This window comes from Salarias fasciatus, chromosome 3 (assembly GCF_902148845.1).
Source record: "Salarias fasciatus chromosome 3, fSalaFa1.1, whole genome shotgun sequence".
NCBI classification, from domain to species: Eukaryota; Metazoa; Chordata; class Actinopteri; order Blenniiformes; family Blenniidae; genus Salarias; species Salarias fasciatus.
In genome coordinates, this window is record NC_043747.1 from 22,339,215 (window position 1) to 22,365,549 (window position 26,335).

The window sequence follows — 26,335 nt, forward strand, 5'->3', positions numbered from 1 at the left end:
TAATAATGCCTCCTGGCTGCACACATTTTGGACATTCCCACGGCTGCAGCCGTTTTGGGGGAAAAGATATTTACTGTTTAAACATGATTCCTCCACCTTTCATTGCTCTTTTTGGAGTGATGCCCAGAGACTCAGCACTGTTTGATATTTCATAATGTCGATGTCAAGGTTGTTTTTTCTTTTTAACTGTTAAAATCCAATAAACAGGAAAAAAATAGATTTATTCATGCCATCAAGGAGCTTTGAACAGGAAAAGTTTAATGATACCTTCATCAGTTTCATCTATTGTGTGTAAAGCAAAATACTGATCACATCATGATTATTTTAAAAGATTTCAAAACTGTTGATCAGGACATCAAGACAAGCTTTCCATTACATATGGTGAATTACAACTCTGTACATTAAATTTACATCAATTTTATTCAAACACCAAGACTGATTAAAAAAGAAAAGAAAAATATGCTGGTTTTAGCTGAATAAAGCAGACATTCTTGGCAAACATAACAAAATGTACAACCTTGTTTAAAGCATCTTCTTGGAATCACTTCTCCACACATTTAATTTACAGTTTACCTGTCAACCATTTGGAAATAATATACTAACATATTCATCAATGATCTAAAATCCACTACAAACAGAGTTAGTTCTAAGTTAATGTGTGAGCTTCAATCTCAGTGCTTGAGAGTTAATGGCTCTGTTTGGCTTTTAAAATACATTTATTTGACATTTTCTCTTCAGTTCAAAGGGATAATTGATCAGATCAGAGAAGTATAGATCAGAGTGTTTCCCTCTTTTCCACCTTCCTCAGTATAGACATTGTGGAGACTCTCCATAAATCTGGAAGCAGTTCTCTGTTGGTGGTGGTGATGAAGTCTCCTCATTCAACTGAAAGGAAAGAAAAAGAAGCAGAGGGTTTGTGTAGATGTGGTTCCTCACAGCTCATTTCATGTCAACGTTAACATCTTGGTAAACATGACATTTTATTGTTGCTCAGTCACCGTGAGTGGTTTCTCTTCTAAGTATTGAAATGTTCTCAGAGAACTCTGGGCTGTGGTGTTTCAATTGATACCTGATAAAAGGTTCAGGATAATGTAGAATATACAGTCCATCATTCAAAAATAATGGCATTGATATTGTTTGCAGTCATAGTGATTGGTTCCTGGAATAAATACTATCATAAATAGACCTGTCTCATTTCACAACAACCTGTTCAAAATATTAATTCCAGCTGTAAGTGGATGTAGATGTTACTGACCTTTGACTCCTGTTGTCTTGACTTTCATTGGAGTGTACTTGTGCAGAGGTCACACTGGAATCTGAAACATCAATTTTATTATTTTAACAGAAATAAAGATGTAAATATATAGATTGATGGCATCTAGAGTTGTATACCTAACTTTCCTACTTTGTTTTCTATTGTTTAAAAGTCAGCTACAGCTGCTGGACGCTGCTGTGAACAAGTCCTTTAAATTCTTTAAAATGCTGCATAGCAAATGCTTTGAATGTCAGTGAGGATGAGGCATTGTGGGTAAAGCAGACAGAACTGGAGCTCCAGAGCAGCTGGCTGGAGTCAAACCAGAGGCAGAAAGGTGTGAGTGTGTTATTTCCTTTTACAAACACAGAGCTGTGTCAGCGCTGGTCACAGAGAACAAATGCCACTGTGCTTCTGATAAATAAAGGATGAATGTTTTTCTTCTGGGTCCCACCTGTCCATGATGTGGTCTTCACTTCAGGATAAATGCTGCCCTCTTCTGGTTTCTGCTTCTTCCCTGTGAGAAAGAATGAAATTACAATCAGAGAACCTTCTTATACTTGGACTCCTGGCTGATACTGTGATCTTCTGTTTTTGGATCTGAGCTGTTTCTATATTACAACATCCAATACTCACCCTTCTTGACCTCCTGAAGCTCCATTGAAGAATACGTCACATTCCTGGACTCATCTGCAAAACAGTTTTACTGTTAAAGTTTGAGGACGATCATTGAATCACTGACTTTACTCACTGCTTCAGGTGAAAATGTGTGAAAAACAGTGTTTTCTTCCTCTACCTCTGTCAGGAGAATCAGTCTCTTGGATTGTCTCATAGGGATTATCATCAGCTAATGGAGAGTGGACAGAGTTTAACCACCAAAAGAGACAGAGTCATGAGTTTCCCTCATTGTTTATGAGCCATGATCTTCTAAAGAGATGGATGTTACTGAACACTTTCAGGAAATAGTTTGTATTAAAGCTGACCTTGGATCGGAGAAGCGTATGTGTTGCATTGATCTTCCAGCTGGTTGCTGCTGTGGTCTGTAGTTTGGCTCTGCTGTGAACTTTGAGACCTGTTAAGCCTCAAAATATTTTAATACAGCAGGTTCAACAAGAAACTGCAATTTTAGTTTGTTGTAAAGGATCATACCAACCTGTTGAAGCATGAATCTGTGAAAAAGATGAGAGATGATTACTTTATTAATCCAAAATGTTTGATCTCTACATTGACACGTGATTCCTAATCACAATGTTTCTTTTGTTTTGGACCCTGATAGAGAAAGTCTGTGAAACAAATCTGAAAGAGAAGTCTCACCTTTTGATCCATTGTAGAAACACAACAGCAGCAGCAGAACAATCAGCAGGAAAACTCCACAAATCCACCGAATGATCATCAGAGAGCCAGATGAAGAGCTTCCAGGCCTGGATGTGACTGCAGGGATCAATGAGACTTGATAGAATGAAAACACTGATGATAATAATACAATAAAAATGAGCAGATGACTTACACTGAACAGCCATCCAGCTTTGTGCTGATTCTCTTCCATTGTACTGACACTTGTAGAAACCTTCATCTGATTCTGACACTGCAGAGATCTTCATCTCTCCTCGTCTCTCATTTTCAATGAGTTTGTTATTTTTGTAGAAAAACACATCAGAGGGAATATTTCCAGTCTTCATGACACAGAGGAGAGTTACAGACTCTCCCACAGGTACAGGATACACAGGGCTCACCAGGATAACGCCATCAGCTGGAAAACAAAGTTCAGTTCATTCATTAGAAGGTGAGACGATGAGGATGGAAAATACACACTAATAAGTTGGTGTTTTTCATCCATCTGTCCATCTTCTGTAGCGCTCCATCATACTGAATGTTCCAGGCTGCTGGAGTTAAATCTCAGCAGACTCTGGGTGAGGGCAGAGGACACGCTGGACAGTTCAACACTTCATCACAGGACAGGAAATCAAACACATTCACATCACACCAGCTGTGGTTTTCATTCACCTTTTCTTTAAAATTACACTTTGAGCTGCAGTTCAGGGATCAGCCTCAAAACTCTCAACAAGCAGAGAATAAGACAACTCACAGTGTGTGGAGATATTGACTGCATTGCTGAACTCTGTTCCAGACTCACACCAGTACACAGCTTTTCTTGGAGCCTCATTCTTAATATATGTTGATCCATTGATTGTAGCTGGAGGAAGAAAGCTCAACAGCGAGTCGTCAGTCAGAAAGCGGATCAGCCTCCACTGGGAAGAGCTTCCTTCACATGTCAGTGAGAGAGATTCAGAGGTGAAGTGTTGGACTCTGTCAGGATTCACTGTGAGAGACGCTGATGGATGAACACCTGGACAAAACATCAAGGCTCAGTGAAGGATGGCATTTCTATTGTGGCTGCTGGAAGACAACAGTTCAAGAGTTCCAGAAAGACAAACTGACCTGAAGACCAGACGAATGTGGGACGACTGTGTTGTGTGTAAATCGGCGGATCCCCTCGTCCAGCTGAACATGCATATCCTGCTGTGTGTGTCTGTCCATGAACTGTGAAGGAATTGTTTGCTGTCCCACTGCTGGTACCAGGTAGAGGCTCATAGGTGTAGGAATCCTGAGAGTTTGGAACAGCTTTGAACCAGTAGAAGCTCCACCCTGCTGACGGAGGCTCAGTGTGACAGATCAGAGTGACTGAAGCTCCAGGAATCAACCATGATGGAGACACAGAGAGGACGAGCTTTAGTCCTGGAGGAGAGAGAATAGTTTCTCAAATCAAAAGGTAAAACATGTTGGCCTGGATTACATGATTCATTCATACCTTGACTGAGTTTAAACAAAAAACCGAAGAACAACAAAAACAACTTCAGGTGTCAGATTGTTTTCTCATCTGTTCATCTTCTCACTTACACACACACACACACACACACACACACACACACACACACACACACACACACACACACACACACACACACACACGCACACACACCGACTGATCAAATCTGATGAGACATACTGCTTAATACTCTCAGTGTGACGGTGTTGCTCCAATCTGTTGACTGTGCTCCTCTCAGCTTGTTTCCTTTACATCTGTATTCTCCCTGGTGCTGTGAAGAAAGAGCCTCCATCCTGTATTGGCTGACATTTGCTGGTTTGAGTAAACTGCTGGTTTCCCACTCATACTCCCATCCTGTGTTTCCTCCATCGATGGCACATCTGAGAGCGATGGTCTCTCCTTGGTAGAGCTGTGGTCTGTCGTGTTGCAGAGTCAGGGTTGCCTTGTTTGGGACTGTCCATGTTAGAAAGCACAAAACAGGAGGAAAACTCAGGACAGGTGGATCAGACAACAACTACAAGGATTTTATAATAACTTAGTGTATTTGAATCTGTACTTCAGAAAATCCTCCTCACTTATTTTAGTGACACTGATGGGATCACTGTACTCTGTGTAGTAAAGTGGATCTCCTCTTCCTCCTCTTCCTCCTCTTCCTCCTCTGCACCAGTAACGTCCCTCCTGTGAGACTTCAGACTGACTCTGATACTCATCAGTATCATGTGTGTTCAGGGGTGAGGTTTTGGAGTCTCTGTACCAGAAGTATTTCCATCCAGCTGGTTGATTCACTGAGCAGGTCAGCGTCACTCTGCTGCCTTCAGACATGTTGAATTTATTGGTTCCCAGTTGAGCTTTTGGTTGAGCTGTTGAGAACAGTCACAGAATAAACATGTCAACAGTATAAAGTCTGGTGGAGATGTGACTGAGCCAGTGTTTCAGACAGACTGTAGCTGCTGATAATAGTGTCAGTAAACATGTCCTGAACTAAAAGATGAATTACAGTCTGTTGTAAACAAATAAACATTCTGTCAATCTGTTTAGATCAAATTTTGATAAGTGACAAGAACTATGATTCATGTCTTTACACTGTTATTTGGATTAACTTGACCCCAAACATGTCAAAGCTCTCATGTTGGTGTAATTTTTAAGAAATATGAAAATTTTAAAACTATTATCTGTTTAAAGACGATCGGTTGTCAGTTAGTTCTTGGAAGAAAGAAAAAAGTACTACTCATGTACAGTTTAAGGACTGGCAGCCCAACGACATCATAACATTAGTCCCATTATGTTGTACTTTATTATCTTATTGTCTGAATAACAATCTAACAAACACAAGTAAAAACCAACAAGCATCACTTACGTAACACTGACACTGTGAAGGCTTCACTCCATGTGGTTGAAGAATAAGCGTCATCTCTGCGTGTGGCCATACATTTATACTCTCCATTGATGGACTGAGAAGCAGTGACTTTTAAGACCTTTTCATTCTTCTGTTGAAGATATTGTGAGTTTCTCCACCAGTCATACCTCCAGTCAGTCTTCTCTCCTCCCTGGACCTCACATGTCAGAGTGATCTCCTCACCCTGGAATATCTGAGGCCAGCTGGGTTGTCGTGTTATGACAGGCTTGTTGGTGACTGTTTCCACCAGATATGAGGAAACAAAGACAAACACACACATTCGTTTCATCAGGATTTCTGTGCTGATCAAGAAAAATTTCATCATAATTAAAATGTTGAACTCACAAGTTATCCAAATGTGGGCTTCATCACTCATGTCAGAGAGATAACCTGATGTTTCTCTCACTCCTCTGCACCGGTAAATTCCTCCTTCAGATACCTGGATGACTCCATTGTCCCCAACAATTGTTTCAACTAGTTTCTCCCAGGTGTTTGATGATTTTCTGTAAAACTCATATTTCCATCCATCAGAGTCTCTCACAGAGCAGGAAAGACTCACTGAGCCTCCGACTGAGATGGTTGTGGTGCCTGATGTCAGTGTAGCCCTGGGTTTCTCTGTGGATGGAAAAACAAGACGCACCTGTAAATAACTCTCTGAAAACTTTGTGTTTATTCATTTTATGTTGATTTAATTCTAAAACAACCCTTCAATTTATTGAGTTCATTGTGAAGTACAGACATCTATTAACATACATCTGTGTAACAGAAATGAAATTTGACTGGCGTCTTGTCTCACATTATCACAGCAACATTTGAATAGTTTATATTAATGTAGCATTTCCTGTTTGTAATTTATTCTGTCAAGCGTCCATTTATTTCATTAATCATATGTTCAGTTTTCTAATAAATAATTGAACATCTTAAAATTCCATGAGAGGGGATCGAAATGATTTGACATATTCAAACACTTTTTTTTGAAGTAATGCAATAGTTTCTTTGCCTTGTAATTAGTTATTTTTAAAGTACTGCAACTCAGTGAACTTTTGTTGAAGAAGTATATCAAACCAATTACTTTTGAAGAGTAACTTGTACAACACTGGGTTGAACACAGACTCTTTCACTTTAACTCAGTGAGAATATTTGTTCAATAAAATGAATTAAATACAATCTTAAAGAGCAACCAGACACATCGAGAAGCAGGAACAGAAATATGAAAGACAGAAAAACCCTATTGTGATGTTTCTGTTCAAGGTCAAGAACTATAAACATGTAAACATGTGTAAAAGAGTTTTAACACCAAAAACAATCACACACTCTTTCAGTCAATTGTCTAATGGCTGCTTGTCCTTTTCAGGGTCAGGGGTCTGGAGCCAATCCCAGAATCCTGTGGGTGAAGGCTGAGTCCACCCTGGACACTTCATCAGTCTGTCACAGGGCCAACACACACACACACACACACACACACACACACACACACACACACACACACACACACACACACACACACACACACACACACACACACACACACACACACTGTGGGCACTTTAGGGTCACCAATTCACCTCACATGCATGTTTTTGACCAGAGCACTCAGAGGGAACCCAGGTACACCCAGGGAGAACATGCAAATTCTACACGGAAAGGCCCCAAGGCCAAGTCAGTATTTGAACCCAGGACCTCCTTGCTGTGAGGTAACAGCACTAATCACTGCAGCACCATGCAGGAGAAAATATTAGTCAGGGATCAAGTTTGACAGTACTGACACCACAGGATCAGTACAGCTTATACTGTGTGTCAGAATGATGATAAAGTGAAGAACAAAGTTCTGTTTTCCTGCTGTTGGTCATGTTGATCAAATGTTCAGGACTCACCTGCTGCAGTAAAAGAGACAGTTTCACTTTTCTCTGTTTCAGATGAAACGTTCTGACGACCAACACAATCATATTCACCACCATCATTTGAGGAATTTATGTTGAATCTGTAGTACTTAGTTGTTTGGTAACCAGGAGAGTATTGTTGATGATCTTTGTTGAAACTGTATTCCCAGCCTGCCTCTGCTCCTTCAATGTCACATGTCAGAGTAACAAACTCTCCAATGAAAAGAGTCGACCAGCCAGGGTCAATCTTCAGCACAGCACCTGGAAACAAATAGAAAACAAAGCACACAGGCAGCGCTGGAGTCCTCATACAAAACCCACACATGCACAGGGACAACATGCAAACTCCACATGGAAAGGCTCCCTGGACTGGACAGTTTTCACTGTGAGGTGGAGCACCAGCCAACATGCATCCAGTCCAAACACACTGACTCCTGTAGAAGTAGCTGATACAATTACATTTTTAAAGATTCTTCTTTTTTAGTCATTCATGTAAAAAACAACGACAGTGAAATCAATATCAATAACCTAAATAAAAGGCAGCAGTAACAAAGAAAGAGGAGAGTGTAAATGAATCACCTGCAGCACAGCCTCTGCAGAGCAGGACACAAAACACTGAAATAAAGATGAAACATGAAGACATTAGAGCTTCAGTGACTTTGACTGGTTGGTGTGTAACATTAACTTGAATCCCAATAATGAGAAAATCCAACAAGTGAAAGAAACTCAGCTCTTCTCACTGAAAAGCAACTGCTGGTCTGTGTGAACTGAAGAGAAGAAGTGTGTGAAATACTCACAGAAAAACCACAGATGAGAGAATAACCTGCCTCCCATTCTGACATGCAGCCTTTATCATAGGAAGTCTTTGTGTGAAGAAGAAAAGTTCAGCATTAGAGAGAAAAGAAGAACTGTCAGTAAACTGTGAGTGACGCTTCATAGAAATGCTGCATTTTAATATAAGTTCTTCTTTTTGCTCATCTTGTTTTGTTATCTCAGATCAGCAGCCTGACAGGTTGAACACAGCGTTGAAAATGTGTGAAAACATTTTATCATGACTTTTACTCAGTAAAAGAATGATCTCAAACCAAGTCCATCTGACTGAGGCGTCCTCAGTCCTAAGACTCGATCAATTATCGGATGTTATTTACACCTGAAGTCTGTTCTGGTGATAGAATTTCAATGGATTAAAATTAATTTCAGGAAAATGTTCGATCAAGAAATCTACAAACATGAGATTACTGGAAGTGATCTGAAGTCTTTTAAAAAACAAAGTCACATCAGCGTTCATAATAACCACAAAAACAAAACAAAACAAAACAAAAAAAACATCTTGATGGTTTCCTATTATAACTTCAGAAGGACAACATCAACAAGACAACAAGATGTTTGCATCATTTTGTAGCAAAAATACTGTTGCAAACCGCATAAAGTCTAAAAACAAGAAGTTGAATGTCATTTCTCAGAATGAAGCTGGAGTTTGTGCGCAAACAACCATTTTGGAGTAAAAGCAGAAACCATGATGAGGCATGTGTGATTTCCTCTTTCTTCAACACAAGTACAAAAGAAAAAGTTTGAGACAGACGTTTTGAAACAGTAAAGCTGTATTTTTTTTAACTGTTGCACCTTCTATCAGAAGCTTTACTGTTTTATTTTAATTGAAGAGAATAAGTAGAATCAGTAGTTTTACCACAGTCTCTTTAAAAATGCATCCGGACTTGTAGTTTGATTTCTTACTTCCTGTCTCAGAAATGATCCTCCTGCAGAAAACGGATCATGTTTCATGTTTCAAAACACTGTTGTAAAAAAATAACATTAATTCTTAAGTCCTGGGTAAGACTTGAGATTTTTAAATACTTGACATGAAAATGTTAACAATTTAATAGTTTTACCTATACTCATAGACATTTTCTAAAATAGCTCCAAAATATATTTTTTTAAACGCTTCCATTCACAACACCAGAAAAACAAGAACACTCCAAAAAGAAATGTCTGGACTCAACAGAAAAAAAAAACCAATGCAACAGTTTGCATTAGTCTTTTTAAGTTATGGCAACCTCATTAGAAATTACATTGAACCAACAAACTATATTACTTTGGGTGAATTCATTTTTTGTTATCAATCAAAGATCATTTTAAGTACTGCTTACTTAATAAATGTGAGATTTTTGAGTCGATAACTCAAATAAATTGGCTGCCCACTTTTAAGTAGTTAAAATGGACAGTTTTTGCTGAACCTTGATTTTGTGATTATTTGGGAATACAATGCTGTCACTGCCGATGTGGACTGATTCTGTACAGGCAGTCTGAGACATTTATTAAGCCCATAGGCAAATTGGAACTGTTCTGTTGAACTCTTTAAGTTTCAGAGTAGTAGCACGATCAGATGAAATGCTTCTTTAAACACCTCTCATTCCAGGTTTGACACGAAAAGTAACTAAACTATTTAGATTAACTGAACAACAAGAACACATCCAAACACAACTACCAATAACACTATTAACATCAGAACATCGAAATAAATCATGAAATCAATGTTTAAATCTTGAATATCCCATCCCAAACTCCCATGACACATTGCGGCACTCCCATCATCATTGTTAAATTCTTCAAAGAGCCTGTTTCCTTCATGCTGTGACCAACACTAACCATGCCGATGTGGTGTCCTTATCCTACTAGAACTATTAAAAATACATTTTACTCACGATGAAATGTTGCTTGTATCAAGGTTTTTCATCCTGCTAACCCACTGTTGAACCTGTCCAGGCATGTTGTGTGGCGAGAGGGAACTTAAAATTGTTAAGTCAACACTGAAAAAATGTAATTATCAAGCCAAGTTTGTTAAGTTATAACAACTTGAATTTTGTTTTAAACCCATCAACAATGAATTTGGAGTTCAAATTGCAAGCAAAATTAAGTTGATGTAATTAAGAACATTTTTATTTATTCATAACTTGAAAAAGATAAGTTTGGAACTGAGAAAGTTTATCAAAATCAGCTAATTACAATTTTTTACTTGGATCCATGTATTAAATTAAGTGGGGTTAGAAGCTTCTCTGAGTTACTTTTTAGAGTGAAGTTTGTAAGATCTGACACACACAAGGGAAACTAATCCATCTTAATTAATACGTGATCAATACTGATAATAAAGTTCTCATCATACTCACTGATCTCAGTTCTGCACAGCAGATGTTGGAAGTCCACTGCACTCTGTCACCAGTCTGTGGAAATTATCTACTTTTTAAAGATTTAATGTGAAAACTGAGTCTCTATAATGGAATGTGACATTAATGTGACTCAGAGGCGTCACACTTGTCTTCTGAACGCTGAGCTGAGCTTCTGCTTTCATCAATTCTCTCACAGGAAATCAAAATAGCGTTGAGAATGACAGATGAAGTTCAGCCCCCTCTTCCTGTGGAATAAAACTATCACCAGACTATTGATGATAACCAGTTAACAGAGTAGAACACGAACGCAAAGTTCCTGTTTCAGCACCACGGACAGCGCTCTGTCCATCATCCAGTCACAACACACCAGCAGCACGTTGGGCCCGATTTGTACGTATCAAAACACGTCCAGACTTGATACACCCGCAAAGCTGATCTACTAAAGCTGCGTTCACACCGCCAAATGCTTTCCGAGATTTTGCGTCAAAATACAATTGAAAACAAATGGGAATGCGCGTTCTAGCCACGATGAGACGCGTTTTCGCGGGGCGTTGACGTGTCGGCGGCGCGATTTTGCGACGCGTCGCGATTTTGCGTCCAACGCTGAAGTTGGGAAATCTGAACTTTTGATGCGTCGCGATTTTGCGGCAAACCAATCAGAGAGCGTGTTTATGGTGACGTAGGCCAGGGAGCGGGAACCGGTCCGGAAGAGAAGCACTACGACCATGGAGGAGAAAATCATTATGGCTGTTTACGCCCGCCCAGAGCTCTGGGACAAAACTTCTTCATTTTACAGGGAAAGGAACAGAAAAACAATTGCTTGGAGAACGGTTAGTGAGGAGGTGGGCGTCCCTGGTAAGTAACAAGAAAAACCCAACTTCTATTTAGTTTAGAACCCCCCCTTTTTTACCTAGCGAAAAGATCCTGTTAGCACTATACATCCGTGCACGACTTGCTTTTGATTGCTGACTAGTCGTAGTTCATTCAGAGGAGGTTTGCAGAGTGCGGTGGAAGAGCCTCAGCCACCTACATCAGGGAGAGCAGGAAGGAGAGAGAAAGAAGGGACAAGAGTGGTGGAGCAGCAGTGACAGGTGCCAAGTGTCGGTACCTTGCTGTCCTGTCCTTTCTGGAGCCCTCCGTGGCGCCACGGCAAACTAGTGGGAATATGAGGCTACGGAGGGCCCAGGAGGATCAGGACGCAGGCCGCCCAGAGGAGCCAGAAGAAGAGGCAGCAGGGCTTTCAGGTGCATGAGGTCTCTCAAATGAAGACTTGTTGTACAAGGCTGACAAGATAAAACAAGGATTGTGTGACTCCTTGCTGTCAATCCTAGAGTATTTATTTTACTTTTATTATTTTCATGTAATTAAGTATTAATATAATTTGCTGTAGTAGTCATCAGTGTAGTTGCAGCAGCTATAATAGCAGTGAAAACAATCTGATAACAATATAAATGCTTGCACTTATGAGGTCTTATTTTTTATTTCTTTCATTACATTCGAACCAGGGGAGCTGTTGACCCAGCTGGGGGACACACCACAGCCAGAGTCCTCCCTGGGTCTGCCTGGCCCCGCCCCTGCTGCTGCTTCCACAGCTGGCTCCTCTGCTGCAGAGACATCGAGGCAGGCTGGCCCTTCCTCTGCTGCTCCACCACCAGGTGTGTAAAGTTTTCACTTTAAAAATGTACTTAGTTTTTGTAATTTAGAGTGTGTAATTTACATAAATTTCTCCAAACCTTCCATGAATATATTTGGCTCCATATTTAAAACTGAAGATTGATTTTACAGATAATGTTAGTTGAATATTTTGTACAAAAGTTAATTGTTAATAATTGTCTCAAGTTTTATTTGTGTAAAAACTTTTCAGTGGAACATGTTTTTGCTCTCAGCATTGTCATTTTACTTTCTCTTTGAAGGTCCGAGGAAGAGAGCCGGGAAGAGGCGCCACGACTCTGGGCCTTCAGAGTGGAAGAAGGAGATGCTGGAGGCCCTGAGGTCCAGAGCCGAGGCGCCTCCTGCTCCACCGCCCAGGCCGCTCTCAGAGGACGAGATGTTCCTCCTTTCTCTCGTTCTCAGAGTCTTATTTATAAGCACAAAACCAGTTGACCTACATGGCTTAAAAAGCTAAGATAAATATTCTCCCAAGTAAATCATTACTACATTTATAGAATTTATAAAATGTCATGTCAAAAGCAGACACAAAAGTGTGGAATTCATGTTTTATTATTTTCACCTTAACCTGTTAAGACAATCTTCTAATTTGTAACTGGAATAATGTGATGAAGTTGAGGCTGCAGGCAGCAGTAGAGTCCTCACCAAAGCAATTATCTGCAAACAGAAAGAAGACAGATTTACAGCACAAATATAGAAACACTGATATGGACTTTTGTTGTCCGGCTGCATGTCTTTTCTATATCAAGGTTGTGGCTCTTTAGTTTTAAGTGGGTGACTCTTAAAGAGCCGTTGTGTGTCAGTCTTGTGGAGGACAGAACTATTCTCCTGGCTGCCATGGTACAGCTCCCTCTTCACAGAAGTGAGCCATGAACACCTCCCTCGCAGATGTGGCATCTCTGGTGGCATTGTTGGCTCCCATCTGTCCCACGGATTGAAGAGGCTCTTCATGGGCTGCTGCTCCCCTCTGCGCTGGTAAACGGTGAAGTGCAGGAGGCCTCATGAAGTTGTGGAGAACACAGGTGGCCTTCACACACTTCTCTGCAACTTCAGAGACCGAACCTGACGCTTGCGCGCTTTCAGCGACTACTTTTCTAAATTGCAAGCGTAGAAGAAGAAGTTCCGCTGTTTATATTCTGCTGTGAGTGACCGAGCTGTGGACAATCACAAAAGTGATTGGCTACTGTTTTAAAGCTTTGAATTCGGTGTCCTGCTGAAAGGGCACAAGCGTCTGGCTTGGTCTGCCGCGGCTTCCGTAGTTCAGGGTGCGCGTGCAGACATGCAACGGAGCTGTACGAGAGCGCCCTGTTTGGGCTCTAAAAATGTACTAAATGACCTCGTTAAGAATTAATTATGGACGTTACGCACTCAGGACACTTGGATTACAGCGGACGAGCAGTATGAAGGAAAATGGGAATGTTTTGTGGACTTTATGGACCATTTTTTCTGTCGGGCTCTGTCGGTCCCTGTTTGTTGACCACGAAAATCCCCAAACATCTCCAACTGCATTTGAAACGTCAAAAAAGTGCTCCAGAGTGTTTCTCAGCATGAGGGTGAGTAGAAAATGAGGCCAAATCGTTTTTTGGGTGGAGTATTCCTTTAACCATTCAACTTTTGAAATGTTCCGCTTTTTAAAGGTGCACTAAGGAGTTTTTCAACTTGAAAAATACTTATTTTCCACCATAAATATGTTACACATTTTTAATGATGTGTACAATGTGCTCTGACATATTCATTGCAAGTACCTCTAACAGCGCTAAATTGTCACTTGAAAGTTGCAGTGCCGGTCCGGCACCAGAATTTTTTTGGGGAGAATTTGAGAGGAATGACTTTACGTGTGCTCCGGCTGGCCTGATGGAGTTAAGTTTCGTTTTGTCCGCCATTACTCCGTCAGATGCTTAGTGAGCAACAACTGAGCAGGATCTTCCAGAAAGTAAGAAAAGACTGGCTTCCAGCACTGCCACCGCTCCACACAGACTCCACCAGGGAAAAGAAACTTAAAACTTACCTGAGCGCTACTAAAAGAGCGAGGAAGGATTTCCTCTCTTCCGTGCACGCGAGCCACAGGCATGAGTTTTCCACTAAGCTGCATTACGCCCAAGGCCTGCAGGGGGCGCTGTTTCACATAAAACGTGCAAACCCCTTAATGCACAGTTAAACTTTTTCTTCAGCTTATTTTTCACATTTTTTAAACTTTTTCAAACATTTCAACTTTCTAAAAAGAATTTTAACATGGAAGTGGATGAAAAAATAATACAACCGACCTTTCAACTCCTTCAGCTTTGAACCATTTGTCATACTTTCACATAGAGTTGTCATTCAAGTTTTAAAAAAATAGCCATTTTTGTCCTCTGTTCCCCAATTTTTCTGTTTTTTATCCAACTTTTTCAACCTTTCTCATCATTTATCAACCTTATTTAGCTTTTTCGAACTTCCTTCAAGCTTTTTTATAACATTTTTTTTAGCTTTTTTGCCCTTTTGTCACAACTTTTGAATTTTAGCAAGCTTTTCAACCGTCATACTTTATCCAGTCATTTTAAAAATTATTTCAGCTTTTTCAAACTTTTTTCAGGGTCTTTTAACTTTTTCAAACCTTTTCAGCTTTTAAGCTTTTACAGCAGTTTTTCATCTTTTCTTGAGCTTTTCAACCTTTTCTCTACTTTTTTCAGCGATTTTAAACTGTACACACTTCCTTCCACTCTTTTAACTTAATGAAGCTTTTCTTCAACCGCTTTTGACTTTTTCAGCTTTTTTTCAACTTTTGTTCTTGAACTTCTTCCACATTACAGTTTAGCATTTTCAGCTCAGCATTCCCTCTGGCAGTTTCTTCAGGAAATGCAATTTTTTTCTAGTTGTAGATTATGTTTCATATTAATCAGAAATAAAGTAAAATTGACTTATCCAAATGTTGCATAAGGAAAAGGTGACGACCTTCTCCATCAAAATGACAGACAGCAAAAATAAAGATCACAGTGGCTGTGTTCGAAACCGCATACCGCCTACTGTCCATACTGCGTACTGCATACGAAGTCCATTAGACAGTAAGCAAAGCGTTTACACTACAGCATACTACATAACCCACAATGCATTGCACTCCTCCCCCAGCCGAAATCGACCGGCTAAAGCTGATTTCACTTTTGCTCTAAACTCTTCAAATGTATCCAGATTTTTTTTTTAAATTAGGCGACAAAGTGGTGCTTTAGAGCCCGAGTGTGTCGTTTATTTGTCCGAATACTAAATGTTTATGATTTTGTTCGGATGAATTTGGCGAAATTTAAGCCAGCCGCAGTGAGCAACGCACTTCCGGTTATTTTCACAAAAATAAACCACCCCTTTCCCTTTCTCATGCAAAAAAACCCTCAGTGATAAATCTGTGCTTTTACTTTGAAAACAAGAAGCCAACCTTTCAGCAATATATCTCACTTAACATCGCCGTTTGGACCGCTGTCCCGTTAACGGAATTGGACCAGTTACAATGCCTTACCGAAGGAGAGTTTTTTCAGCTCTTCAACGAAGATCGGCTCGCCGTCTTCGGTACATCATGGTCACTTTCAACATGGACTTGTTGTCAGATGTATTTGTGTTTTGTTTTTGTTTTTTTCTATTTTTAATCAATGTAAATCCAGTCAGAAATCTTTAACATAACATACCTACTAGCACACAAATTGGAGGGAAAATTATATCTATAACCATACTCAGCTTGGTAAATGTGTACATCATTAAGAAACAGTCATTGTGAACTGAATAAAGTTTATTCAAATAAGCTCTCCCGCTGTCCGTCACGTTGCATCTTGGGTAATTTCAGTATGAGTAGTGAACACACGATGTATACTCAACATTTCGGGCGAATGCAGTATGCATCCGGGAAGTTTTCGCATACTCACAAATCGCATACTGCCAGTGTAAACGCACTAAATACTCAGTAAGGTAGTATGAGTAGTAGGTAAGTATGCGGTTTCGAACACAGCCACTGTAAGTGTCAGGATTTTGTTCAGGCAGGCAGTGGGCAGTCCCAGTGTCCCTGGATCCTGCTGATTACTGATTGCATTCACCTGGGGACTGCCACTCTGCCGGCCTATTTAAACCTCTCCCTGTCACCTGCTCCACCAAGCTCAGTGAGGGATATTTCCAAGGCTGTGTTCGAAACCGCATACTGTCTACTACATCCTTACATACTCATACTATGCATCCTGCATCCTGCTTACTCAGTCCATCAAACAGTATGCGAAGCGTTTACACTACAGCATACTACATAATAACCCACAATGCATTGCACTTCTTCCATGAGCAGAAATCGATCTGCTAAAGCTGATTTCACTTTAGCTCTAAACTCGTCAAATGTATAACTTCATCGAGATTTTTTTTTAAATTAGGCGACAAAGTGGTGGTTTAGAGCCCGAGTGTGTCGTTTACTTGTCAGAATATCAGCCGTTTATGATTTTGTTCGGACGAATTCGGCAAAATTCAAGCCAGCCACAGTGAGCAACGCACTTCCGGTTATTTTCACCAAAATAAACCACCCCTTTCCCTTTCTCATGCAAAACAACCTCAGTGATAAATCTGTGCTTTTACTTTGAAAACAAGAAGGCAATCTTTCAGCAATATATCTCGCTTAACGTCGCCGTTTGGACCGGTGTCCCGTTAACGGACCACTTATTATGCCAATTATGGCGCTTTACCGACGGAGAGTTTTTTCGGCTCTTCAACAAAGATCGGCTCGCCGTCTTCGGTACATCATGGTCGCTTTCAGCATGGACTTGTTCTCAGATGTAAGGGTTTTTTTTGTTTTTTTGTTTTTTGTTTTTACTATTTTTAATCATTGTCAATCCAATCACAAATCTCGTAACATAACATACCTACGAGCACAAACAATGGAGGGAAGATTAAATCTCGAACCATACTCAGCTTGCTAAATGTACATCATGAAGAAACGGTCTTTGTGAACTGAATAAAGTTTATTCAAATGTCCGTCGCGTTGCATCTTGGGCAATTTCAGTATGAGTAGTGAACACACGATGTATACTCAACATTTCTGGCGAATGCAGTATGCATCCGGGGACTTCTCGCATACTCAAAATCACATACTGCCAGTGTAAACACACTGCATACTCAATAAGTTAGTATGAGTAGTACGTAAGTATGCGGTTTCGAACACAGCCCAAGCCTTGCCTGGACCTTGACTGGGAGGGGGAGGTGGGGGTATTGGCATGTCCACTTAAAGCACTGGGGTCGTGGAGATCAGTGCATGTTTGTGGGGCCACAAATCAAAAAGGTTGACAACCATACGTGCCAAGGAAAATAAATGGGTCGCCACACCTTAAGACTGAAAGTGGAATTTACTGATTGATTTGCCGTGGACATGAGTCTGAGACCATTCTCCCTCTCCACCCTCAGAGGAACCCAAAGTGTACCAGCCCGGACTGGGAATGGGCTGTACAGCCACTACATTAGAAGTTTCTGCACAGTTTTTGTCCAGAAACTTATAATTGTGCACAGTAGTACTGTGCACAGTATAAAATACATTTTGATAAATAACTGAGCCATAACATTTAGTTTCCAACTGAAATATATTGATAATAATAATATAATCAACACAAAAATGGCTGATTATATCACAGGGAAAACAAAGCAAAAAAAAAAATCCCCTTTGCAATATGTAAACAGTAATATAGGCAAAATGCACATCAAGAAAAAAACAAAACTAATGTGCAATGAGCTGGACAGAAACACAATGAAGATAAACATGCATGGTTCAGAATAAAAAATGCCAAATATCACAGAAACAATCACTGATTGCCATTCGCGTGTGTCTCACTCTGCAGTGCGCACCACTGCCTTATAGATCCAAGATGGCAGCGGCGATCAAGCGGTTACGCTCAAAGATTTCTCCCAGCTGGATGATGCCTCAGTCAGCATGTAGCATATCTTTCGAAAGCTCGCAAGACATAGAACATCAACAAACTTTGTTTGAACTCCCAAAATTACCGACAAGCCCACAAGATGGCGACAACGGGCAGCACATCACATTCTGGTGTATGAAGCTCTTCTACTACACCAGAGGATTACACCCCTAATTTTGGTCAGAGGAGAATGTGGGTAGATGTAAAATGACCAAAAAACTGTAAGGAAATAAAATATGTTGTGTTTGGTGTGAAAAGCTTTGAGACTTGGTGAAGAAGTGTGTGAGAAACACGCAATCTGAGGTGTTGGCTGTGAAATGTGAAGATCAGTTTTCGGGTTGTTTTGCCCCTGACGCGAGGCGGTCGACTCAGAGAATATTATGCCTGGTATCGTCTTAAAGTGCAGCTTTTCTAGTTTCATATGATATCCAGTATGTTGGGGTGGAGCAGACGAATCTTGCGTTCTGTTCCGTTTTGTATCGGGAGGTGCGGGTGAGGGGGCCGGTACAGTGTCCGTCGGGCCGAATGGGTTAATGCCTCGTTTTTATCATCCTGGCATAAAATTACTTAATTTAAAGGTTTTCAATGGATGTGGGACTTTTGTGGTGGTTTGTAGTAAAATTTGCTGCAGAGGCTTTGACAGCTTGGCTAAGACCAATAGCTGTTTGTTTAAGTAACGGGTTTGTCTCCAGATGAAACAGACGATATGTTGTAAATGAAGTGATATGATAATCTCGGCTGTGCAATATTGTAAATCGCGATTATATCGTATATTGGCACATCCCTAGCTGTGAGTAATGATCTACCTCCAGCTCACACAGTCGGCCTCCTGTGGAGGCGTGCGCCTCTCACTTTGGGGGAACTCTGGGGGGAATTTGGACATTAGAAGCACTTTTAGTTATTGCGTTGCCACATTGTGCCGTATTTCCAGTTACATTTAAGGAGGAGCGCTTCAGAGAATACTTTCTGTTAGAATAAAACGCTGTCTTTTGGGCTCAAATCTTATATTTCTTGTCTGTCCGTTATTCGCCCCTGCTGATAATAATAATAATAATGAATTTTATTTATCATGCACTTTACATTTGTAAAACAAATCTCAAAGTGCTACAATGGAATTTAAAACAACAGTGACGATTAAAAGTAACAGATACAGGCTAAATCAATAAAAACACTCATACTTACACTCATAAAATGCAACAGAGAACAGTAAAATCATTCAAAAGCTTTCAAAAACAAAAACATTTTCAGGCGAGATTTAAATGAGTCCACCGACTGTGGTGCCCTCAGGTGGGCAGGTAGGGCATTCCACAGTCGGGGTGCTGCAGCCTGAAAAGCCCTGTCCCCCATAGAACACAGTTTGGTTTTGGGGACCTTCAGCAAATTGATGTTGGCGGAGCGGAGGCGTCTGGTCGGGTCGTGTGGGGAGAGAAGTTCTTTAAGGTACACTGGTGCACTACCATAGACACACTGATGGGTCAGGAGGCAGATTTTGTATTCCAGCCTGAACCTAACCGGGAGCCAGTGAAGGTTATGGAGAATGGGAGTGATATGGTGTCTTTTTGGCACCCTAATCAGGATCCTGGAAGCACAGTTCTGGATCAACTGAAGCCGTTGTAGGCTTCTTCCAGAGATCCCGATGAGGAGTGCATTGCAGTAGTCCAGCCTGGAGGAGACAAAAGCATGGACCAGCTTCTCAGCAACGGGGAGGGAGAGGAAGGGGCGTAGTTTGGAGATGTTCCGGAGGTGAAAAAATGAGGTCTTACAGATGTGTTGGATATGGAGGTCAAAGGAGAGGGTGGGGTCAAAACGGACACCTAGGTTGGTAACGGCAGTTGTTGGGTTGATTATGTGGCCGGCAAATGATAGGACTGTGGAAGGGGAGGACTTGAGTTGATGTGGAGTTCCAATTAATAGAAATTCAGTTTTGGAGCTGTTGAGCTGGAGCAAATTGTCATTCATCCATGCTTTAGTCTCCTCCAGGCAGGCGGTGAGTGATTGAATAGAGAGGGAGGAGGTCCGGTCCAGCCTGACACAGAGCTGAGTATCATCAGCATAGCAATGGTAGGAGACTCCATGCCTGCTAATGATGTGGCCCAAAGGGAGCATGTAGATGGAAAACGGGCTGGGTCCCAGCACTGACCCCTGGGGAACCCCACAGGTGACAGCGTGGGACCTCGACCTGGCTTCCCCAAGGGCCACATACTCAGCCCTACCGGTCAGGTAGGACCGGAACCACTGGAGCACTGTATCTGAAAAACCAATGAAATGCTGGAGTCTATGGAGGAGGATGGAGTGGTCAACAGTGTCGAAAGCGGCTGAGAGGTCCAGGAGTCACTCCTGTTACTCCTGGACCTCTCAGCCGCCTTCGACACTGTTGACCACTCCATCCTCCTCCTGATAGGTGTATATCCGCCTGTGACCTTGTGAAGGCGTAGTGACAAGATCACCTTGGAAAAAGCAGGTGGATTGTTGCAAACTGTTTTGGAAGGTGAACCATGTGGTTATGCTGAACCGTGCAGGTGGTTTTTGACAAGAGAACCAAGAAAACTGAGAATGTCTGCTCTGTTTACAGAAACAAACCAAAGCCTTTGAGAAGGATCTTTGCATTTTGGTGGTGCTATTTATTATTTATATATGAGCTTTAGCAAGTGAACTATGGTGTTGCGCTGAACTATATTGAACTTATTGCTGCCCTGTTGTAAGAAGTCTGGGTGTTTATATTGACAGCGAGTTTAAAATGGAAAAACAGATTAGTTCAGTGGTTAAAACTAGCTTTTTCCAGTTGAGACTTTTGGGGAAGGTTAAGCCTTACCTCCCTCCCAATCAACTGGAAAAAGTCATTCACGCACTGATTACATCCCGGATTGACTACTGCAACTCTTTGTATTACGGCCTGGACCAGTCTTCTATCCGCAGGCTTCAGCTGGTCCAAAATGCTACAGCTCAGATGCTTACAGGAACTAGACGCTGGGAGCACATCACTCCAGTTTTAGCTTCCCTTCATTGGCTTCCTATTAATAATAATGCATTGGTTTTATATAGCGCTTTTCAGGACACTCAAAGACACTTTACATTGCATTATTCATTCACACCATACTGGGTGGTGGTAAGCCACTACTGTAGCCACAGCTGCCCTGGGGCAGGCTGACGGAAGCGAGGCTGCCAATCTGCGCCATCGGCCCCTCCGACCACCACCAACCATTCACTCTCACAACTTTCATACTAGGCAACGTGGGTGAAGTGTCTTGCCCAAGGACACAACGACAGTTTTACACCTGCGGGAGCGGGGATCAAACCGCCAACCTTCCGGTTATAAGACGACCTGCTCTACCATCTGAGCTACTGTCATTAGTTTTAGAATCCAATTTAAAATGTTGCTGCTGGTTTTTAAATCTTTGCACAATTTCGCACCTTCTTATTTAACTGAGCTGATTACGCTGCGTACCCCACAAAGAACCTTGAGGTCCTCCAACCAACTTCTTCTGGACATCCCATGGTCTAATCTAAGAACTAGAGGGGACCGGGCATTTGCTGTTGCAGGCCCTGAACTTCGGAATACTCTTCCTATTAATATCAGACATGCTTCCTCTGTTGAGTCTTTTAAATCATTGCTGAAAACCCACTTCTTTTCACTGGCTTTCAATTCAAGTTGATTTTAAGGCTTTGGTATTGTAATTTTATTGTATTACCAGGTTTTGTTGTAGTCTTGTGTTTAATGTTTATTATAGTTGACCTTTTATCATATAATGGCGGTTTAACAATCATGGAAAGCACTTTGGGGCAGTATGTTTCTGTTTTTAAATGTGCTATATAAATAAACTTGAACTTTAACTTGAACTTGAACTGTAAGACCGTTTTGCCAAATGATCTTATTTGACAATTTCTGTTTCAAGAAATGAGCCAAACCAATGGAGAAAAACTGTAATGTTCAGAATATTTTCTTTCATAATTTCAACATCAGTCTCTAAGCATTTGATTGCAGACCCAATAGGATGTCACAGAAAATAAGATAAAATACAAAACTTACAGTCCTGAACTTTAATTTAAATGATATTGTAGTTTCTTCACTTCTTCACAGTCACAACGTCTAAACTGTTGAGTCAAAGGTAAATCTCACCTCGATGTCTCCGTTCTGTAGTGCTCCCCCAGCATCTGGAGGGCGGATGGAGGATCAGTTTATAGCAGGGGAAGACTTTCATCACTCTAACCTTTAGCTGACTGAACACAGTTTTGATGGGATAAGCACTAAAGTGTTTCATGCATAAAAAACTAAAAGAGCCAACAGAGGAAATGTCTCATCATCAGGATTTGATTCACAGAAAATGTAAGCCTTTTTACGAGGGCCTACGAACAAGCTCCATCCGGACCGGGAGGACACTCCTGTCGGTGCTGCCCATGGACTGGCTTCGGTTCTACTTCTGGGATCCGTGGTTCTTGTGCTGGACCGTCCAACGGACTGTACTCAACATTGTCCCAGGCTTTACTTCTTATTGTCTCATGCTAGCTGTTGCCAAAGCTGTCCGTCCCTGGGAGAGGGATCCCTCCATACTGTGGTTCTCCCCAAGTTTTCTTCTTTTCCCACTGGGTTTTTGGAGTTTTTTCTTGCCGGATGTGAGGGTCTAAGGCGGTGGTTGCTTCGTTTTGTCTCGTTACTGTGAATTTAATCTTTAATGGGATATACCGTATTGGCCCGAATATAAGACGATGCTTTTTTCCAGAAATTGCATCCTAAAAAGTGGGGTCGTGTTATAATCGCGGACTTACGGTAGATGGTCAATACGCATCCGCGCCGCTAGATGGAGCCAAAGTATCACTGACCAGAGAGCGAGTGGAGCGATGAAATGAGATCAAATGATCTGATGCAAAATGGCGGATTATCTGGAACAAAGGGGCTGAACGCTGGACAACTGAGCAAACAACAGAGGAGAAGTTATGATACCAACTTTAAACTGATGGTGATCAACGCAGCAGAGTCATCAAACAACTGCCAAGCCACCAGGAGATCTGGTGGAGCAGAGCCTCGTTCTTATTGGAGAGCGCAGAAAAAAACGCCTTCAGATGCTAACACTATGAGAAAAGCTTTCAGTGGTCCCAGAGCGACGCTTCAGAGAGACTGATAGAAGGGTGAGTGAATACGTCTCTGAAAAACGGAAAGACGGAATGCCCACCACCAGAGCCTGATTCAGCTGAAGGACCTGGAAAGTTATTTACATCATTTATGCAGTTTGGACCCCTTGACGCTTCTTATTTGTTGCTCATTGTTTCTTATTTTGAGAAAGAGAATATATTTTTTTATTTTATATCTTGTGAAATGTTATCTCAGTTGTGAGTTTTTTAGTTTAGAATAATTGTATAATAAAAAGTTGTTTTATTAGTGACCTTACTGTCTTCAGCATTTTTTTTTTTTTTTCACAAAATGATCTTTGAAAAACAGGGGTCGTGTTATAATCGGAGTCGTCTTATATTCGGGCCAATACGGTAGTTTTAATAGTTGCACTATATGACCACTAGAGGGCTCTGTCTCCATGGAAACACAGCCCCTCATAATCCCATTAAATCAAAGACAGCAGTTAATCACAGCAATAAAGCCAGACGAGTGAGGAGCGACAGGCCACCACACACACAGCCGCTCCAGAGTGATCCTCCCGCCAGGCTTTAGAAGAGGAGGCTCCTCCCATGGCCGCTTCTGATTGGATGTTGTTGTGTCCTCCCCTACCGTCAGGTGCTCCAACCAATAATTCAATTATCACCTTCATGGAGAGCCTGAAGGTGAAGCAGAGGGAGATCCCAGCCACACATGCATGTGCGTGCACACACAACACACACACACTACAAACAATACGGCAGCAGCCTTAACAGCAATAAAGATCCAGCTTCCACAGCACTGGAGTTTCATTACTGGGTTTGGAGTGCTGTCCATGGTCCTGAAATTATGCCATCAAGGTGCAGCATTGCAACATATCGGTATTTTTCTAATCAATATGCTTTTTCTACATCACTCAGTCCTACTGAGACATTATTTTACTTAGTGAAGAGACTGTTTTTTTATCTCTGAACTGCCTCTATTCTGAATAAAAACAGATCGCAGACTGCAGTGATTGATCAGTTGGATGATTAATGATTCTCAAAGATGGCGTGATATCACTTCTTGACGACCATCTTCCCAAAGGATAAAACAACGCAGACTGTCAATGCTTCCCCGATTAACACAGCAGCAAGACTTTTGGCGCACGTTCAAGCCGTAGATTACTGGGAGCATAGAAAAGGAAATGAACTGTGTGATTTGTTTCACCCTCTGTTGCAGTTGCTTGACACGAGGGATGCACATGGTTAACCGCTTAACTGTTAACCGATAACAGGAACTTTGACTGGTTAACAGTGTCTGTTAATTTTTTTTTTTTTTTTTTTTTAGCTCCAGCTGGAGCGGAGCTCTCCACAGAGCCGTGCGTCTTCATGCACGCTGGCATTATATTACAGATATCAATGACGGCGCTGCAGATGACACCTTAAGTCTCTGATTAATTCCAGGTGTCTTCATGTTGTACAGTAGGGGAGGGTGTGTATCTTTGTGCGCATTTACGCATGTGGCACAAAGCGGCGTTACATTGAATATTATTTTTTTATCTCCAGACGCCGCGGGTCGTCCAGATTTACAGTGAAATGGTTCGGTGTGAAGCCGCATCATCCAGATCAACATTAAGCTCCATCAGAACGGTTTAAAAATCGGATTTCAGAAGCTAAAACTTTATTTTGGAAATTAATCAGAACACAAAAATAAAATCACCTGCGGGCTCGCTCTCCACATAATTTAAAAAAAAAAAAACAATAGGAGTTGATTGAAGACCAGTTAATTCTATCTAAATCTTGTAGCTTTTTTTTTTTTTACATTTTAGATGAGAATTTGCTGTCATTGTAAATCTGCAGTTAAGCACTGGACAGCGCCGAGTCAGTCACTCACTCGGAGCGCACATTTCCGTGTCGGAATGGTGGGACGTTTGCATGTCGGAATAGCGGTGTTTCAGAATGGTGATATGTCTAAATGGTGGTGCGTCGGAACGGCAGCATGGAACCACTCAACAGGGCGTTTAAAGCTCGTCCATGTTTCACGTTGCTTTGGAGCCTCGGCGCTCCACCGATGCGCACGCTCTTTCTGTGCGCGTACCATGCACGCCCACTGTTCCACGCATCCTCGAGAAGCTTTTCCGGCACGACAGACTGTTTATCTGTTCCTTTATTACAGATTATTTAGAGAAAATTAAGCACATGCATTGTCAGCACGTTATCATTAAGTATTAAAGTTTATTCGGCCTTTTTTTCTTTCCTTTTTTCTGAATCGCGGAGCGGCGCTGGAGCGATTCAGGCAGGCCTTCTCCTCCCAATAGACAGTCTGCTGTCTCCATAGATATCTTATAGATGCCTTACGGCAGATTCCACGACGTCTGCAGAGGTCGGCCATCTTTGTACGGGAAAGCTCAGAGTTTCTATGGAACACAATGTAAGGTTGGTGATCTGTGCAGACGTTTATACTCTTATTTCACTGAAAATTTTCAGTGGAACATCTTAAAACACTAAAAGGCAATTGCTGTTGTGACTCTGAGTTATATAAAAATTGATTGATCAAGAGATTAACTTTTATTTGTTTACTTAATTATATTGTGGCTGTAATTCCATTATTTGACTTGAGACTTTCTGAGCTCCTTTTATACATTTTTTCAATGCCTATTTCAATTTTTTTTTTTTTTAACAATTTGTGCCTGGTCTAGGTTTCATTTTGTCCGCCATTACTCCGCCAGATGCTTAGTGAGCAACAACTGAGCAGGATCTTCCAGAAAGTAAGAAAAGACTGGCTTCCAGCACTGCCACAACTCCAGCACAGACTCCACCAGGTAAAAGAAACTTAAAATTTACTCGAGCGCTACTGAAAGAGCGAGGAAGGAGTTCCCCTCTTCCGTGCACGCGAGCCACAGGCACGAGTGTTTCACTAAGCTACATTACGCTCAAGGCCCGCAGGGGGGCGCTGTTTTGCATAAAAACGTGCAAACTCCTTAATGCACCTTTAATGAGGAGGATTTTGACAGGAAGGTGCAGATTGTCCAGTTTAGAGATGGAGTCATGGAGTTATTTTTTGAGGAGGATTCAGCAATTTGGCTATGCCCAAAGACGGCCGCCATGCAGGAACCTTCACTTCAGCACATTTTTCTTTAATTTGATCAAAAAAGGAGCTTAACTTTCACTGAAGCTAAGCTCT

The 26,335-nt window shown here is 41.4% G+C and overlaps 1 protein-coding gene across 1 annotated transcript; it reads right to left on the bottom strand.

The window, feature by feature from the left end:
* Positions 1-477: 477 nt before the first annotated feature.
* LOC115382472 (Fc receptor-like protein 5) lies at positions 478-25,274 on the bottom strand. Its single transcript, XM_030084212.1, has 18 exons — positions 25,250-25,274; positions 8,153-8,170; positions 7,935-7,970; positions 7,350-7,616; positions 5,437-5,712; positions 4,655-4,939; positions 4,260-4,532; positions 3,692-3,988; positions 3,339-3,599; positions 2,760-3,002; positions 2,567-2,683; positions 2,406-2,421; positions 2,236-2,324; positions 2,049-2,099; positions 1,889-1,942; positions 1,707-1,769; positions 1,256-1,316; positions 478-885 (listed from the first exon to the last, which is right to left on the bottom strand). Exons 1-18 carry the CDS (start codon positions 25,272-25,274, stop codon positions 882-884), a joined length of 2,436 nt encoding a protein of 811 aa, XP_029940072.1. The 3' UTR covers positions 478-881.
* Positions 25,275-26,335: the final 1,061 nt, after the last annotated feature.

Coding starts and splice junctions, on each gene's coding strand:
- LOC115382472 (XM_030084212.1), bottom strand. CDS start 25,274: ATGCGTGGAACAGTGGGCGTGCATG. Junction 4,940..5,436: donor CTTCACAGTGTCAGTGTTAC/GTAAGTGATGCT, acceptor TGTTCTCAACAG/CTCAACCAAAAGCTCAACTG. Junction 1,943..2,048: donor GACTGATTCTCCTGACAGAG/GTAGAGGAAGAA, acceptor ACTGTTTTGCAG/ATGAGTCCAGGAATGTGACG.